Genomic DNA, 19,878 nt, shown 5'->3' on the forward strand with positions numbered 1-19,878 from the left:
CTTTATTTTTTCTTCTGTTCATCAAAACTGGTGTCATTGATGCAAAGCACCTTACACAGAAAGGAGGCAAATGAATCCTCGTGCAGTGTGTAGCCAGTGCACATTGCCATGTCTTTTAATAGACGGACATCTTCTGTAGTGGTGAATGCATGGATGAATGAACTAAGCATGTGGGTAAGTCTCATGGAAATTGCACTTATAACAGTGGCCATGTGTCAAAAAAAATTAACCACCATTCAACTTTGTAAGTTGCTTTGCATCAACGACACTGTATATATTTGTTCAGTTTGCAAAGACCTGTTTGCAGTTATTTACACGTAATGACAAATCACAGTCCGCCACTGATAAATTCACATTAGGGGGGAGGCAGTGTTGAGGAGGTTGATTTATGATTGCAGTGAAATATACCAAAGTAATGTATTGCTTTCTCCTCTGATCTAACAACAATCCCTCTTTGTCTCCATGCCCTCTTTTTTTTTTTTATCGGTTGCTCTTTGTGTCAACATATCTTCTGTTTCCAGGGCATCAAGGCGCATGGGAGCGCCACTTTGTCGTCAAGGAGACAATTGAGTGAGTGTCTCTGTTCTGATATCACCTGACTGGACGTGACTGTGTCTCGTAGTGGTCTACCTTAGTGTACCGTACTAGATGGGAAAACAGGGGGTCTTGGTACTGAGGCTTGATTAAGTTCTACATGTCTCTACAGGCTGATTAAACGCTGATCTGCAATTGCTTTACTTCACAAATCAGCTAATACAGTTTTTATTCCATTTGTTTTCCACAATCAGAATTGATTGAAGTTTTTGAGACTGTCAGTGTAGTAATAATTAGATTTTACACACTTGAATTCAATATTAAAAAATATATTATATATTTAAAAAATCTCCTGATATAAAATGTGCTGACAAAAGTGTTTAAGGTTCTAAAAACAAAAGATAATTATATCATGCACTTCAAAAGCCTTACTGACTTACATTTAAACAGGTGGTGTCATAGAATCCACTGCTGATTATGTGAAGTGAAGTGATATGAGCGGATGAGTTAAGCCGAGACAGTTTATCTATTAATCAATCCTTGTATGGAGACCCTCTGAGAAGAATGCTGCCTATTGTACCTATCTTAGATAATCCTACCCGAAGTGATGGTGACCCCAAGATCATCTCTTTTCTGGTTTAAGAACAGCTCTGTCTGTGTGAAGTCGGGATAAAAGCCAATGTAATATTTTCTGTGGTTTAAGTCAGAGGGGGGAAAAATCTCTGTTCAATGGTACAGATAATTTCTCTTTTATTGCAATTCGATGGTGCAGACCATTTCTGTTATAAGCCAATGATCTTGACAAATGACATAGTTTCAGATATTGAACAAGGTGAAGTACACTCCGGTCTGTATATTCTCTAAGCTCAGAGGGCATTCAAGTGCTTAAAATGCCTTATTAAGCTTACTTCAAAGATTCTGCCTCATTTTAAATGACCAAAATGTGGATTTTGCTCCAATATGTATTCATACATCCTGTATTTATAGGATGCTTTTTGCACTGTCCAGTTCTATAAAGGAGACTGGCACATCCTAACCAACCAATCAGGGATTTTTAAATTACAGTATGCGGTCACCATAGTTTTAAAGATGCACTTTATTTTTCCCTCCTTTTGTGGAAATGTTTTCATTTGAAAATTCATCAACTGCCTACCAACATTTTGGTAGATTGTATGAAAAGTTAGTATTTTAAATACTGTAGTTTGAAACACTGCACAGAAAATATTATGTTGCAGGGGAGTTAAGGAATTTCCAAAAGTGAAAACGTCTCCAGGGAGGAAAACTAAACAAAGAGTACTTTTTTCTCATGTCTATTCCCTGCTTCCTGCCTACCTACCCGCTGTACTGGATTGTACTGAAGTTGAGCTTGCATGCTTTAGGATTAAGAGCACCAACGTGTGAATGCGGTGTCCCAGCCTTCCTCTTCCTGTACATGTGTGAACTTTAACCCTATCTGTCATTGCACTATGAACTGTAACCCCACCTGTCACAGCACTAGAGAACCTTTTATTGACCCGTGTGACACGTGACCTTATCCATACAGGCTTTGACCACCCTCCACTTAACCACACTCACATTACATAACAGACCCACACACATTCATAGACACAGGCATTCATACATGCACACCACGACCCAATTCCACATGCACACACTCAATAAGGACACATCTAATGTTAATCATAAATTAAAAAGGGCCTGTGTCTGTGGTGTGCCCAGATTTGTCTATGTGCACACATGTTCTTCTCAGTGTTTGAAGGTTAAAGCATAAAGAGACAGTAAGAGCCATTAGAGCTTCATTTGTTTGCTCCATTTGCACAAGGGCACCTACACACTTCTGACTGTGTATTTTTGTCTGTCTGTGTGTGTGTAGTTGAGTTATTTTTACACAAACATCCAGATTTGCTGCAAGAAATCCCTCATCATCTTTGTGTGTGTCTGTGTGTGTGTGTGTGTGTGTGTGTGTGTGTGTGTTGGGGATTCTTTTTGCTCATTAAACTCCTCAAGGACTGACAATAATGCTGTGGTGTTGAATTATTAGTCACTTCTGGACCTGTTGCAGGGCAAACAACATAAATGAGCTAAACCTCATTTATTCAGCAAGGTGAAACCAAGTGGCAACCACCATGGCTGAGTGCTGAAGTCAGAAAAGCCTCATGATGCACTTTTCATAATGCCCACTAGATGCTTGTGCCAAAAATGAGATTGTATGCACTGTAAGCCAATAGAAAACACCCCGGACATTTCTTTAGAAATACAAAGTCAGTATTTTTTTTCCATAGCAATGGCTAATTGCATCTATTTTATGTCTATCATGGTAGCAATTTTGTAAATTATAGCTCCTTCAAAGAGTCATTAGGGTTAAAGAGGTGTATGTTTGGGGCCACGTTTGCCTCTCAGGCAGTGACAATCTTTTGTGGTGACTCCTGCTCATTCACCAAAGCTAAGCTCCCTTCAAGCTCCACCAAATTTGGATTCTCATCCACCAAACAAATAACAATGTGGCACTGAGTGGTAAACCTAAAGTCTAGGCATCATGAAGCTGCACGGACACTGCATCTATTCTACAGCCTTAAAACTCTGACTAAAGTCGTAAACTGTTCCATTAGGGTGAAGTGTTTTGCAGTGCCCCATAAAGGCCTGGCAGAGGAGGCTCTACGTGGACCAGAGCTTTCTAAACTTTTATGAATTCATTTGAATTGTAAATACATTGACTCTTTGTGATTGAGTGCCTTGTAAACATACATCTGCATTTGTTGGTTGCCAAACAAAGTCAGTGCTTATGTTTCTGTATGTGTGTGGTGAGGAGGAGGCGGTCCACTTGTATCAACATAGTGGGAAGGGGTAGCAGGTGGAGAGAGTGAAAGAGAGTGTGTGTGTGTGTCTGTGTGTGTGGGTATGCAAGCCTGCCCAGTGGCAGTCACACCGAGATGTTAGACTCCTTTACCCAGGTGGAGTTTGCATGCCGGAGGAAGTGTTGTGTGTGTGTTTTGCACATGTGTGTGAGTTGTCCCTTCTGGGATTGAATGAGGGCAAGAACGATTTCCTATTTTGAGTGTTTGAGTGTGTGTGCATGCATGTGTGGCTGTATCACGTCTTTGAACCTCTATTTTGGGTACCAATTGTGGTTCCCTTGTTGCCTGCCTCAGACGAGCAGATGAGAAAGTACAGGTGTGTGGGTGTGTGCATCTGTGGATGTGGTTTTCAGCTAGAGACAAGGTAAAACTGGATACATCCAACTGGCCCCTGCCATCTGCAGAAGAGGCGGAAGCCAAACCATTCCCAACAACCACACTGCACTGCCATACAAGAACCTCAGAGGTGGGAGCTGTCTGTGTGGGGGTGTGTGTGTATGGAGGCTAGCTCCAATGCTGGCTAGGTGCCAGAGCACTTATCTAACTGTGATCCACAGCACTACTCGCTGTGACTCCTAATTATAGACAGAGGCACTCAAACAGACACATATACACACAGTCTCTACATGCTCTGCTGTGTACCATTCACACTAATGAGGCACTCTCCCCGAGGAAGTACCCACGCTCCTCTCTGCTTCTTGATAGAGGCCACCAGGACCACCTCCTCCGCCAGCCTCCCTCCTAGTCTCCTACTCAGAGAGAGAAAGTTAGACTGATGCATTCGTACAGACAGACACAATGACATAGAGAGGGAAGATTAGTTGGATTGAAGTAGGAATGTAAAGAAAAAAAAACCTGATGCTGAGAGAAGTGTGAGAGCTGGAGAGATGCAGGGAGAGATGGAGCAAAAAAAAAACAAGAGGGGATGAAAGAAAGCTGCTGTGGGGAGCGGAGGAGATGAGAGAGACGGACTGCCAAGAATTGAAGAAGCCAACAGATAGAGATCATGATGAGGGAATGGACGGCAGGGGACTTGGAATGGCTTGTGAGAAGAGCAGAGAAGGAGGCGAAGAGATGGAGAATATTTGTTCTGTTTACTTATTGAGATCTAGGATGCATGATCACAATCCTCCTGCAGTCCCACATGCTTTTTCTGCCTCCTTCTACCTCCCTCCCTCTTCTTCTTTCCTCCTTTATTTCTCTTTGTGTTTTCTTTCCTCTCTCTTTGTCCGCCCTACTCCTCCTCCTCCCTCTGTCATATCACAACATGGTGAGAATGACACTCAGTCAGATGCTTAAATCCTTCAGGATTGGGCTCAGGTTGCATTAGCATGTCACCGTGCAATATGTTGTATTTGATAAAATGTCCTTTCACAGAATACTGAATGACTTACTGCTTTAAACCCAAATCTGGATTTGTTTAGGTGAAGGCAACATTTCTTTTCATGTTTACAGATAGCCCAAGCATTAACAAGCTATTTACAGCTTCCCAGCAAACCTTTTCTTTAACAGCTGTGCTTTTATCATGAGCTCAATGAATCTTTTGGCATTGGGGGAAGAAGTCTATTTTTAGATACACAAAAAGTAAGCAACAACAATATAATGCATTTAACTTGGCTGATATAGCCCTCAATGCTTGATGAAACATTCCCAGGCAATCCATAATTAGCTATTTAATGTGCCTGAAATGTGCCTTCTTCCTTTGTCCTCTAAATAACTTTATCAAGGTAACACCACTCCTGCTACCACCGCCTTCTTTTATATGTAGAGCTGACAGAAGAGAACAAAGCAAACAAAACAGGACAGGACAGGACAGAAGGGACTGTGGTGGCTAATGCTGCCTGCTTCTCATCCAGGCTAACCCCACCTAGCCCCAGGGGCAGCACAGGGGAGAGAGGAGGCTGTCAGTAGAAGGTGTGTGAGTGTGGGTTTGTGTGTCAAAGAAAGAAGAACAGAGAAAGAGAGTGTGTGTATGTGTTTGTGTGGGAGTCTCTGATCTGTGCCCCCATGTATGGCTCTCTCCCCCACGGGCAGGGCAGAACGGCACAGGGAGGCAGGCACCTAACTGGGCACAGATGGCAGCAACAGACAGGGACAGTGGCGACATAAACATGTTAATAAATAATTATCTGAACAATGACACTGGGTACATCGGAGTAGGCGGGGAGGGAGACAGAAGGACAGGAGGGGACAAGGCGACTGCAAGGGAGGACATGAGGAAAACAGGATGAGGATAAGATTTGAGAAGGCCAGGAGAAAGAGTGACAGAGAGGGTAAAGGAACAGGATGGGAAGGGAGAAGGAGGTGAGGGCAGAAAGGAAGTAAAGAAAACTTGGAGAGGCAGTCAAGTCAAGGACAAAGGAAATGAAGGACAAATAAAAAATTACAAAGGGGACTGTGGAAGAAAATAAAGTGTATGAGCTCTAATAAACATTAACAGCTGTTGATATTACAGACACCATATGAGAATGGTAAAACTTAACAAAGACTGAGGATCTTGAGCTGCTATTTTAGAGTCCACAGATATTAAGTCCAGTGGTAGTTTGAGTACCAAAGGAGCTACTGTACAACCTCAAAGGCACGATCTTCCTTAAGAGTTCAAAAGAAAAGTATGAAAAGGAAATAAGAAAGGAAACAAGGTAATGAGAGCAGAGGGAAGGGACTCAAGTTCAGGGGAAAAAAGTGACAAGGTGAAAGATATCAATTCATGAAGACAGGAGAGAGGGTAAGCAATACTCAATGACAAAGCTGTGAAGGCTTTAGGAGGACGAGTCATCCTGTGTGTGTGTGTGTGTGTGTGTTTCTTGCCAAGTGTGCCCCCAAGTGTGTATGCATGCGTTCCTGCACAAGTGTGTCATGTTGCTGACCTATAACTGCTCTTATCAGTAATGAATGAAGAGAGGTCCTTTCTGCCTCTTGGCTCCCTCTCCTCTCCTTCTCAAACTTTCTATCTTCCCCTCTGTCCCTGTTTTTTCACTTGTCACCTGTTTCTCTTTTCCCCTCTGTCCCTTTTTTCTCTCCACCATTTTCTCTCTCTCTCCTGCTCCTTCAATTTCCCCAGCTTTCAGTACCAAACAACCATATCTGTGGTCACATATTAATTTATTTGAGTAGCGGGTTAACATAATTAAGGACCCAGAGTGTGACTACAGCAGACACGTGTGTGTGTGCACTCCTGCTGGCGTCTTTAGATATGTTCCAAAAGGTCGAGACCAGATTAACATTTTAACGCTGGTGTCAAGAGGCATCCGACTCTCTCCTTCCCTCACTTTCTCACTCACTTTCTCACTTTTTCTTTTTGTCAAAGCAAGTCATGTTTTGCTCATATTTAATGGTCCTATTCTCTATTTGATTATACAGTCACACTATGTTCATCACTGTATCGTAAGTTAATTGTATGCCATATTTTCCTCTTTACTATGCTGCCTTCTGTACAACCTTCCTTGCATTCACCTTGAATGATTAATTGCCTCCCATCCTCATTGGATAGTTCACAGCTCAAAACATTAAAGAATTGAGAGTGACAATGAACTTGTAGTGAGTATACTTTCTAATCGGAGACTTTGTCCTCTGCATTATTTTCTTTGTGTGCCTTACACTGCTACTTCTTAGATAGAAGCAGAACATCGGTGCATGGCAAAGGCCAAATGGCTTTTTTGAGCATTTTTACTATCAGGGGTGTATTTATGAAAGGGTTGATTCTGTATTAATGCAAAAGTTAATTTTTGTGTGTAAATGAACTAGACGTCCTATCCTCTCTGACATCCTGTTGGTGATTCTGCAATTTTGATTGGATAGGAATGTATCACTTCTGTTGATTTCCTAAACCAAAAAAAGAGCATAACTTAATCTGCAAATGGTGTGTAAGGCTGAGAGGAAGCATGGCTTAACTTCTCTCCCAGAACAAGTGATGGCAATAGTTTTTGTTCACACAGGCAGAGCGAATGACAAATAAGGGAGATTGTGTCCCAGATGAGAATTACACGCTTTCAAATCTCATAGGATGTAATCTCGTCCACCGAAAACCTGTGTTTTGAGTACTTGAAACCTGCCTTCAAAGTTGAATGTTGCTCTGAAAAGATTATAGCTTGCTCCTTTGTGGAGGACGGCAGCTGCAGTGTGGTTGGCTTTACAACAGTTGCAATGAATTCCGACCCAGTTTCACAGTGACAACAGATTTCAAAATGTCCATAGAGACGTCTCAAACCACTCCTGCAGCATAATCCATTCTGCTGTCCATCCCATTGTGCAGTATGTTCCAAACATTCATGTTTTCCACAAAATATGCCTAAATTTGCTAAGGGGGTAAATTATTAATTTTTGTTATTCGCAATTAACTTAAGCAGACACCGCTAAATGCTTGTCATTTCATGTGTATGGTTTTCACCTATTTTGAACATTATAAATGGCAGCATATTTTGTCATATTTTAATCCTATCTACAGTGATGTTTACGCCAGTAACATATAACATAACAACATTATTGCAGCGATGTCTGCCTTAAGAGTACTGAGTATGTCTCATCACCTATAGATAGGGTATGAGGCCGTTTTCAGAAATCCTAAATTGAACTGGCATCTCCACTTCTTATCCTGTCGTCCTGGTCTTTGATCCTCCTCTCATCTGCCACCCTTCTCCTCTGTCCCTTTTCCAGACCTCCTACTGTCTTGGCACCTTCTACAGTGCTGCTGCCTTTCATGGCTCCTCTTTCTCTCTCTGTCTTCACTTTCCTTCCTCACTTCCCTTTTCAGATCACCATTACTTGTACTGACACTACAGTTTCCTTGTCCTATCTCCTTTTACGAATTACTACCGATGCATTTTTTATGTGTGTTTGTTGTGTGAATATGCAATATTTATGCATGCATGTTCATCTAGGTGGATGTGTGTTTGTGTATTGTAGGTTTGAGGGTAAGGATACACATTTGCTCTAACTGAGGTAGACTTTACTGCAGTTGAAAGAGCTTTTGCTTTATAGCAGATCCGGTTTAAGCCCTCTCCTTAACGTAGTGCTTTTTCACATGTGTATAACACAGGCCTTTTTCTTTGGCTGCTGTATTTCCTTTTGCATATGTGACACACACACACATGCAGTACACACACAAACACCAACAGGCAATCACACAGATCTCTAATGTCTCTCTTACTGTCACATGTAATCTCTTCGTGCTATTGGCTCTGCACATCATAAACAAGTTCAAGAACACTTCGTTTCTTGAACACTCTGGGAATCACCACGCTTTGCACAGCCATATTGATAAACATTGCTTCTTTGTGAGTGACGTTTGTCTGTATGTCTGTGTTAGTGCTATTTTTTAAATGGTAACATGTATATCGCTGACAATTTTTGTTTGTAGCCAGATTTGCCCATGTTGTTTCCTACCCACTCAAACACATCTCCATGCTCCTTTGTGTGCCTCCCCATCTATGTTCATTCATGTGCTTGTATTCATTTGTGTGTATTCCATGCTCATGTTCCACCTTACTCATCTCACTACGCCATCTCTCTTGTGTCTTCTCTTATGTTTTTCCATCCGTACATGTCTACCTCCATTTGTCTGGAAGCAGTAAGCACCATGGTATGACGGAGGAATGAAACAGGTATGCGTGTCTGGGTTGGGTCAAACTACAAACCTGGGTCTGAAAATTGCTTTCTCCTGATGTTATTAGTATTTTTTTTATTGCATTCCAGCTATATAGTTAATATTTTCTTATGATATCTGTTATGAGGGAAACCATCATAGGAACAAGATATGAAATCCATAATATCCGAATATCTTGCTCATTTCTTTTAGCTTTCCATTATTTTTTGTAATTGATTGATCTAGTCTGGCAGGCCATAGACTATGTAATGGTCTATTCGCCCTCTAGGCAGGGATAAGCTCACAACTGGCCCAGGTTTGTATGTGCCATCTGCCATCTATCCATCATTTATCTAACCAGTCATTGCTTAGCCTGTTTCTCTCTCCAATCAAGACAGCTGAACATTTGATTTACCTTCGTTATGGTAAATGTGACCTCATGGGTGTATTCCAAAGCAATCTAATTCTATGTAGGTCTCAGTGCTCTCAAGTGGCTCTCTTATCCCTGCCAAGTCTCTTCTCCTCTCGTCCTCTCCCCTCTCAAAGATGGAAATCAAATTCCATCTGTATAGACTAACAGCATGTGTGAGAGTGCAGAAAAAGAGGAGGAAAAAGTAAGAAGACACTGATGGATTATAGGAAGACAGCCACTTTAGACTACTGAGACACTTTTTTGTGCAATGATTTAAGTGGGTCATTTTTAACTGTAACAGAATAAAAGAAGTAACTGTTTTAATTTGATGATTTCTAGTCTAACTCTCTTTGATGAGCTCTATACTAATACATGTCAATTGAAAAATGTCTTTTTCTAGTTTAAAAGATTTACCGATAGATGTATTAACTTAGACACCAGCTTCATCGGCTGTCGCTCACAATGCAATGTGAAAATTATATTTTGATAATCCTATTATGCCAAGTTTGATGTACTCAGAATAACCATAAAAATCAGCATTCGTCATTTCTTTTCATTCCTAATCAGCATGTATTATTTGTTGTCCGTCGTACATGATTCTCTTTTGATTTATATAAATCAATCTGTTTGACTCAGCAGTGATTTGCATGCCCTAACTGTCTACAGGTAATTCATACTGAGCGAAGCCACAAGTTGGCCATTTTGAGTGATGGCAGGTGATTTGCCTAGCTGTGATTGCATCGCCCTGTTGGCAGGGTTGGGTGTCGTATCTCATCTCAAGTCAAATTTGTCACTATATCTAAATCTAAGCTTGTTGCTGAACTGCACTGTACACATCATGCAGCATTTATATGTGTGTCCGATGTAACTGAACACATTAATAAATCATAAGGATTATGTTTTGTTCCTCAAGGAGTTGATGTACTATAGTGTTATTGTTAACACATTAGCTTTGTTTTCCCTTCCAGTGCGACTCAGCTATTGTGACATCTATTTAATGTTGTTTGGGCTGAAGACGCTGTGTTTGTAAGATTACCCAATGTATACTGTTAACAGAGGTACAATGGAAAAGGTCATTATGTGACTTTTGTAAAAAGCAACCATGTCAGCGCACTAAATGGTAGCCTTATTTCAGTATTTGTTTGTCATGTAGCACATTTGGAGTAGTTTCTTATGATATTTTCATCAGCTGAACGAGACAATGCTCAACAATGAGCTTTGTACATTAGCCTATATTGGAGGAAATTGTCAGAGTGAGATTTGTTTTTGACTGATTTTGTTTTTAAATTGGCCAGTCAAGACACAGAACAATGTGGGGCAAATTATATAAGGAAGAAAGCTTGGAGGATTGTTAGTGTAATCGGTTTGGAGCTGTGTGAATCTGTCTCTGATGGAAACATTTCACCACTGAGAGGAAGGCCATGTCACTCAATTTGTCTCCAGTGTGTTTGGCAGAATGGAAGTTAGCATTTTATCTGCCCTGATGTGACATGTTTTTGCCCTGCTGATGATCCAATAAAAGATGTGTTGCTGACTGAATGTGACTAATGGAAAAAAAACGACAACAGAACAATGTGTAGCACCAAACACTAACAGCGTTAGTCAGCTTTGACAACAAAGCCAGTAAATCGCTCTTTGAAATTAGAACGGGGGCCTTCGATTCTCTCCTTAAGAATTAGAGTGGATCAAAGGGAGATAAAAACTGAGGGAACACACAACATTAAGTTGAGAGTGTGGTGGCCCTCGAAGCCCTCAGTTTCCCCTGACTCCCCACCTTCACCCGCCCCTTCTTCTCAGTTCACGGGTTGATTGATTTGTTCTGGCCATATGAAGATACATCAGTTACTGTAGAGTGTTTTAGAAACTGATTGATTGATCCATCCATAGTATTTGTAGACAGTGCATGGCGCTTTAAGCAGATAATTTCATGGGCAGTTATTGAAAGGTGTTAACCTGTGTGTGCATGTGTGCTGTCATGCTGACGCATCTCTGTGTGAATATGTTATCAAGCATCTTGTGTATTTGCCAGTGTGAAGATGTGTATTGGTGTCCACATTTGAGAAGAGTTTGTGTTGGTGTGTGAGAGTGGGAGAACAGCTGGTGTGCCTCAGCATGTGGGGATCTCAAGGGAAAAAGACTTGAGATTATCCTTAGAACACAACAGGAAGCTACTTAAACTCTCGTTGAAACTAACCAAGCATTTCCTTTAGCTACAGTACACTTTCCTAAGCATGAGGGATTCACGCTGTGCTTCAGCCTCAGGTATTCGCTCTATTTGGTTATTTCTTCCAGTTCTGGACATTCTTGTTTAGCTGGGCAGTTAAGATAATTTCTGGCATTTTGCACACTACAGCTTGATATTCCCACTTTAATAATTCCCCAGGTTTAGTTTAGTTTACAGGGGCTTGGAAATGCATTGGTAACATTCAGTAACAGCCAGACACTCCATACAAAATTACAATAGAGCTAAAACATTGTGATTTGTATCTAGCTAGCAAGCCCAATGTGTCTGCATGTTGGTGTGTTTGCCTACAGGGAGGAAAAGAGGAGTGGGTTAGTGCTGTAGTGCAATGTGTTCTGGTTGTTGGCATAACATGCACACATGCATGTTAAATATTATCTTTCTGTACTCTTCCTCTCCTCCTCTCTTTTGTGCATGCTCGCTCAGTCCTTCATTACTGTGGTAGACCAGGTCTTTATTAATGAAGGGACATCTGTTTCATCAGAGCAGAAAGATGCCTGGGAGAGAGACGGATGGAGGGGGTCTAAAGAGGAGCACATGCAGAGAGCAAGAATGAGGGAGGGCCAGGCATAGAGGGATGGTGGGTGGTTGCAGGGGGGTTTGAGGCAGAGTAAGAGAAAATAAAAGGCAAAATGAAAGAGAACAGAGATGCAAGAAAAAACGAGGAAGAGATGCCAGACATTTAGACAGGAATCTTCTCCATAAAGATTGATACACTATAGAAATGGGAACCTGCTCTCACACCCATACAGTTAAATGTACAAATCACATATACACATCACATATATCATCATAAAAAAGCTAACACAGACATAAAGTCCCTCACAAACACACACTGCTTTGAGCCAGTATGAAGTAGAAAAGCTTTTCATTAATCATAATTATGGCATGTAGCACAAAGGACGGGTGAAAAAACTGCCAGCTAATAGCCACTTTTAAAGCACATAGAATAGAATACAATAGAATAGAAAAGACCTTCATGCCTGTGCAGAAATTAGAGTTCAGAATTTAACATACATGCAGGAAAAAAAGACATATGTTAAATGTATTAAATGAAAGTGTTAAATACTGTAATAGTAGAGGCTGTATTTTAAGAGAACAGTCACAAGTCACAAAGAAAAGCGCAAAGCACTTGGTTATGTGCACAAGGACAATAAGGGCGTACACAAGGGTGTACTTGTTATTTTGGTTCATATAAATGCAGTGCCCTGTGTACAAAAGTATAGGACAGAATCTAGCAGAATATACTGTAAATCAGAGGGGTGAGGTGATTAACTATTATCCTCTTAGCCAGTCTCGTACCTCTTCAATAGCTGTGTCAAAAACAGTGCCGCAGGAGTAAAATAGCTCACCAAAGGATGGCAAAATACAAATTGTCTTCTCCAAGAAGGAACATAATATTCTAGTGAAAGAAGTGTTGAGTTGCAGTGTGTGAATATACGGCAAAACAAATCTGCAGCCAAAGGCAAATGATGTTTCTTTGCAAGTTGAATTTACACTTGTGGTGACATCGAAAGCCTGGTTTTCTGTGTGTGACGTTTTATGGTTTTATTTTGCAACACAGTGATCCGCATCATAACCACATATAGTTACTGATTATGTAGGTAAGTGAAATGTGTACAACCAAGTAAAAATAAATTATGTGTTACATTGTTTTGCAAGGTGAATGAAGCAGTTTGTTTATAGGATTTCGTAACCTAAAAGTACTCCTCTATCTATCTATCTATCTATCTATCTATCTATCTATCTATCTATCTATCTATCTATCTATCTATCTATCTATCTATCTATCTATCTGTCTATCTGTCTGTCTGTCTGTCTGTCTGTCTGTCTGTCTGTCTGTCTGTCTTTCTGTCTGTCTGTCTGTCTGTCTGTCTATCTATCTAGAGGAAAGTGAACTTAACTGTCTAAAGATTTTTCTTACTGATCTGTGTGTGTCTTAATGCATCCTTAGGATTTCAGCTTCTCCTTCACCCAATATTTGCAAGGCACAAACTGGCAGCAGACCAAATTACCCAGACCAGGTTGATATTCTCAGAATTAGAAATGCGGTGTGGTCATTTTGCAGCAACTTTGTGTTGGTTGTGCATGATTTAACCGAAGTAACCACAAAGGATCATGATGTGTAGTGTTGCTGCACTTCAGAGGCTACATATGCCACACATATATCTAGCCTGTTGCCATCACATGGCTTTAAGACTGAAAGGAAAGGCTTTCATACAGTCTAAAAGACTAGAAGACTGAATTACTGTCATCTTTGCTATAATTGCATTAAACTTTAATCTAATCTAATTATGTCTACTGGTTGGAGAATGTTTAATCAAAGCATTTATTCTCATTTGACCGTATTATATTATTGCTGCCCATTTCTGTCACAGAACAGACCAGGTGCAGAGTGAGATGTTCTCAGCACAAAGTCAAAGACCCCATTTTGGCCAAATTACCAACACTTTGCCATGTGCTATCTCATTTGCATGAACTCCTCTCTTGTAGCACCTCTCCTCTTACTTTAAAATACCAAACAAATAGGCAAGGCACATTTATTGGCCATGAAAATATCAACTTGTCATGATTCTTTGACAAACTTTCCTGTCTTGTTTTTTCTTTCCTGAGCAATGATTTTTAGTTTTGAGTTTTGTTATTGTTGTTACTTTGACCTTGCTAGCAGTCTAAATAGTTAGTACAGCTAGCCGCACATATTTGCTGATATTTTAGCCAGTGTCCAAAACAGATACAGATATGTGAACAACAAGAACAGAAAACTTTAATGACCAAAATTAACCATCCATTGAATTAGACAGCCAATTTGTACTTGCAATAAGCTGTTTCACACCTATTGTTACTCAAGAGCTGATGGCCTCCACTATAGTTGTCAGTGGGTGTGTTACATTTCCTGAAAGTCCTTTATAGAATGAAATAAAATGGAATTGAACTGGACATTCGCAACAGACATTCACTATGGTCCTTAAAATGGAAAGAATAAAACAGATTAGGTTAGAGAGCATATAACAACAGCACTGTAGAACAAAGTAGAACTGAGTGGACTAGTAGTGAAATAGGAATGTTAGATTGTACTTTATTTTAACCACAAATGGGTGATATAAGGCCAGGGTGACAGGTACGGTAGGAAGTAAAAAACAAAAAGGAAAGGAGCGGTGTTAAAAAGAATGGAGGTAGTTAGAAGAGGATAAACAAATAAGAATACACTGAAAAACAAAGAAAGAAAGTAATTCCGAAGTGGAGAAAGAGACAATATGAGTGCAGTGCAGTGTTGAGGTCAGCCATGGGCACAGAGGTATCACACACACACATGCGCACACTCAATGGCCAAGGTCAGATAGAGTCACAGTAGGATCACAAGGTCCCTGCAGAGGACCAGCTTATAACTGACAACTATAATTAGGCTAATTAGAGCAACAAAACCATCATCACAGTGGGTAATGACCTGGGCAGGCCAGCAAGGGTGATGGATGGATACATGGATGAGAGAGAGAGACAGTGAGGCAGGTAGGCAAAGGGTATTAATTAGGGTAAGGCTAAGGGGAATGATGGATGGATTAGTGTGAGAGTAGGAGAAAGAGACAGGCTGGCATTGATGAGCAGGATCATGGGGAGAGGAGAGATAGAGGTGTGGATATGAGACACAGGCAGGTTAGCTATCAGACACCTTTGATCTGTCAGCCTGTTGTGCTGTTTTTTTGTTGTTGTTGGGGTTTTTTTTTTTTTTTGGGGGGACTGGTTCAATTTCAAGCTTTTACACAAACTACTGTCTGTGTTTGTGTGTGTAATGTGTCTAATATCATATTTGCTGTAGTCACACCAGTACTTCACTGCTGAAAGATCAAAGACCTCACTGCTTGTGTTTTTATTCTTTTTCTATTTTTTAAGTAGATCAGTTGAATTTTTTGTCCTCTGTCCTCACTGACTTACACATTAGTCATATATCCCATAAGGCTGACATTGGTCCAAGTGAGTGTTCAAACTAAAAGTGTTGAATTATATCTGTTGCCATAGACTTCTAATTACTAGCATGGAGTTAAAAAACATGAACCTATTAACTACAAGATTATTCTGTTATTTGATCGACAGAAAATGAATCGTCAAAAATTTTGATAATCAATTAATCAGTAAAGTCATTGTTCAAGTAGATGCCAAACATTCTCTGGTCCCAGCTTCTCCAATACGAAGATTGCCTGCTATTAACTAATAGTTAATTGAATATTTTTGGGTTTGGACTTCTGGTCAGATATTTGAAGACGGCAAATTGCTCTCTGAGGAATTCTGAATGTTTCACTCTGATATTTTTTAGACCAAGCAATTCATCTATTGATTGGTAAAATAGTTGACACATTAATCCAAAAAGAACTACTACACATAATTTAATGTATACTTTACATGTATAAATTCCATATGTTTACACATTGAGCTCACAATTTTTAGGCAACACATTGTTTTCAGTTTATGCCAGTGGTGTGAAAATCAACTTGAAGAGATTTTGAACTTGCTTGAAAAATGTTTGTTGCCTCGCAAAGTTACAGTGTACTGGACATTGCACCCACAAACCAAATCTTCACCCACCCAAACTCCACCATCAATTCAACCAGTGACTCAATTGTCCACTTACTCACCCACACACTCAACCACTCACTCGCCCACACACTCACTTGTTTGTGTAATAAGTGGAATATATGGAATTAAATGTCTGAGAAGCAAAGGACTTGAAAGTGTGTGACATGTGAGTGAAAGACACACACGAGGGAGAAGAAATGGGGGAATAAGAAGAATTGTGAAATAGAGTGCAAGAGCGAGAGATGGAGAGAGAAAGACATGTAATTTTTTACGCAGGATTGTGTACATCATTTAAGAAATGGCGGATGCAGCAGAGAGCACCAGCAGACCTTTATCTGAGTGCAGACGCGCAGGTATATGTATGTATTTTAAGACGTAAAGGCCTTTCGTGGATAGTGCATTAGAAGTGGATCTGATGATGATATGGTTGAACAAAGTTGATGCAAATATATTTCAGTGTTGTCCTTCAGTGGAACATGCATACAGATGATTTATGTATGTCTCCACATTAATATGCCATACATACACATTCTCACAATATAATACTGTATGCTGACAACATCCCCTTTTTAAATAGTTTTCTATCCTTTCTTTCCCTTGCCGAAATCTAAGAAGGGGGTAAAAAGCAGAGTTGTAAACTGATCCTGAAACAGGTGGTTGCTCCAGTTAAAGAACAAGCTGCTTTGCATCACTTTTTCTTTCTGTCTGTCAGTTTGAGGGGGAGGCTTTGGGGGGTGGGTGGATGAATTAAGTATGTAGTATTATATCTAGTATTGTATAGTGCAACTCTGTTTAAGATAAGTAAGCCATCGATGCAATACTGGTTCTGGCAACATATAGCTACCATGCCACCTTTTCCTCCCTCTCCTCTAGTCGTTCTTATTTTGTACAGGTCAAAATGTTGGTGAGCCTAATATAACAGGTGTATTTTGAATAAAAATCTTGCATAATGCAGCCTCAATCCATCCCATTCAGAATCCCTAAAACAATTACCTGTAGAACAAAAATACAGCCCTGGGTCAGTAATTTTGATTTGTCAGTACTGATTGAAATCAATTTAGATTAGATCTTAGTATTGGCATGGGGGAGTATTAATGGCTTCCCACTTACTATATGGCTATCTTTTCATGTTTCATGTCACTGAGTGATGCAATATACACTACATTGAGCCAGTGCAGTCCTTTTTGGTTTGCCTTGGCTGCTCTGGGTCTTTCAGACTAGTTCATTAAGCTCTCTACTAAATGGGCTCCAGCAGTTTTAATGAGTTTTTCATTGTTAGATAATGGATGAAAAATTATTCAAAAGGTCAGATCAACCCTGATATTCTTACTTTAAAAAAAAATCCTGACTCCCAGATAACTGCACTTTTAAAAGGTATTTGCATATGCTATTATCATCATTCTCCGCCTTAATTAATAAGAACCAACTTTCAAAAAAAAACTCTGAAGAAATTTCCACTTTGATATCATAAATGATATATTTTTTCTATAATTAAACATGGACACAGCAAGCACACCTTTGAGCTACAAATATATACATTTTTAAAGCTCAGTCATGGCTGGAAAACTTATTATGCTGAGTCCAATAAAATTGCACATGTATGTATGGGTTAAGTTTATAAAATCTCAGTTCCCCAAGATCAAATGAAAAAGGGCTGCAGTCAGCAGGAAAGGCTTGTGTAAGAGAGATGAAGTTGGAAAGTATATGTGTGTATGAGTGTGCAGAAGTAAGAAGAAAATGTTTTTAATTTAGCAATTATTCTCAGTTTTCTTTGGATGTCAGGCAGTTATGATGTGACTGAGAGAGAAGAGCAAGTCAGAGACAGGCTGCTGCATCCTTTTGCTTCCAGACATTAAAAAGTCTGGAAAGTTTTTTTGGGAGCCAAAGTCACACACACACACACACACACACACACACACACACACACATGTATGAACTACTTTACAGCCCCAATCTTATAATCTTGGTCTCTAAGTCATTTGATCCCCCCCCCCTCTTTGTATAAATAAATAGAGGAATGGACTATATACTCAAAGGGACCCATAATGGGCAATAGATGTAGGTAGAATTACAACAATCTTAGCAATTTTTAAAAGAGTGGTGTATTTGGTGTCACTGCCCGAACACTTTGCAGTGCATTTCATGTTTTAGCTGTTTTTAAAAAGCTCAAAAAGACACGAGGCTGCAAAGAGATTACATGTGTCAGGCACATTTACTAACTCTCGCACAAAAAAGAATAGCATGAGGGTGCATTTGTTAGAAATAAAACAAGACCGGTGTAGATAATTTAGGGCACACAGTTTGTCAGGAAGGAAGAGAATTTAGGACACATATTTAGAAGGAGCTGGAGAATTGGGACCGAGACAGAAAATCTCAAGGCTGCCATGGGCACCAACGGAAAGAAAACTGGAGTCCCTTTTGTGTAAGCATACATTGCTTGTAAAATTCTTCAGGGCATTTAACCTGAAGGCCCTCACAAATACTTCCTCCAGTAGGCACTGGAAGAAGCTATTTTTGTGCAAGGTTTACAACAATACAGATAATGGTAGAAGCTACAGGATGTACTATTACATGACTTCACAGTTTCCTGAATGATTCAGTGTTAATTTGATGTAGTTATTTCACTTAAAATGTTGGCTTTGGTACTTTCTCTGTGCACATGTAGATTTCTTCCCATAGTCCAAAGATGTGCTTTGCAAAACAAGAAACATTACAGCCAACGAGGCTATCTAACAATGTCACTTGGCGACTGTCAATCTACTGAAAACAACAAACAGAACTAAGATAACTCTTCTTTTGTATATGCACACGTGAAAGGCAAACTCAAGACTCAGCAACCAGAAAACACAGCACACTGTCCTGACAAAATGGAAATAAGCAAGAATGCCAGTTGCTTGAATCCATTCATCTGTGTGTCGTGGAGATTTTAGTTTATAACTGTTGGAAGCAGCATATTTAGCAAATGAGTAAACTGAGTGTTTAAGTAATCCTTTTGAGGTAGAGATGTTCCATGACTATCCCTTCAATCTGTATCAGAACCAGTGATGCCATGTTTTCGTTGATTGTGAACAAGTGAATTGCTGAATAGCACAAACAAATATGTAGCAGTGAGCAGTTAGCCACAATCGGGAGGCTGAGTGAGCAGAAGGCTTCAGCAACTCTGATATTTTGCATTTTTACCACGCCTCTGATGGACTGCTATTGGCCTAAAAGTGACTTGTATCAGCAGTTACTCAGTATGAAATTACTTTCTGCCCCGATCATGATGACGTTTAAAGGCTTGATCAGGACGTTCATACTTTGAAGGGCTGTATGCTGTATTTGAATGTTTGTTTACATATGCAGAGATATGCATGCAAGTGTTACTGTGTATCATATCAACATATTACTGTCTCACTGTGTATCAATATATCGGTTGGTATCATCTTTAAAGGGACAGTTCACCCCAATATCAAAAATACGTATTTGTCCTCTTACCTGTATTTATCAATCTAGATTGTTTTGGTGTGAGTTTTTGGAGATATCGGTCGTAGAGATGTATGAATTTTTTGAGTATAATGGGACTATATGGCACTTGGCTTGTGGTGCTCAAAGCGCCAAAGAAATACATTTGAAAAACTCAACACTCAATGTGTCTTTCCAGAAATCATGACCTGCTTACTCAAGATAATCCACATATTTGTTG

At 39.9% G+C, this 19,878-nt stretch overlaps 1 protein-coding gene across 6 annotated transcripts in view; it reads left to right on the forward strand.

Moving 5' to 3' along the window:
* The window catches only part of ccser1 (coiled-coil serine-rich protein 1), a 120,140-nt gene that overhangs the window by 73,966 nt on the left and 26,296 nt on the right, over positions 1-19,878 (forward strand). Inside the window, exons 11-12 of one of the 6 annotated variants that reach the window (XM_044196403.1) lie at positions 522-570; positions 8,957-8,989. The exons of 3 other annotated variants lie outside the window; for them this stretch is intronic. In XM_044196403.1, coding sequence (XP_044052338.1) covers positions 522-570; positions 8,957-8,973 — 66 coding nt within the window. In that variant the 3' untranslated portion in view covers positions 8,974-8,989. The remainder of the gene's footprint in view (positions 1-521; positions 571-8,956; positions 8,990-19,878) is intronic. 2 more of the 6 variants (XM_044196402.1, XM_044196404.1) reach the window with 2 other exon arrangements.

This window comes from Siniperca chuatsi, linkage group LG5, assembly GCF_020085105.1.
Source record: "Siniperca chuatsi isolate FFG_IHB_CAS linkage group LG5, ASM2008510v1, whole genome shotgun sequence".
Classification (NCBI taxonomy): Eukaryota; Metazoa; Chordata; class Actinopteri; order Centrarchiformes; family Sinipercidae; genus Siniperca; species Siniperca chuatsi.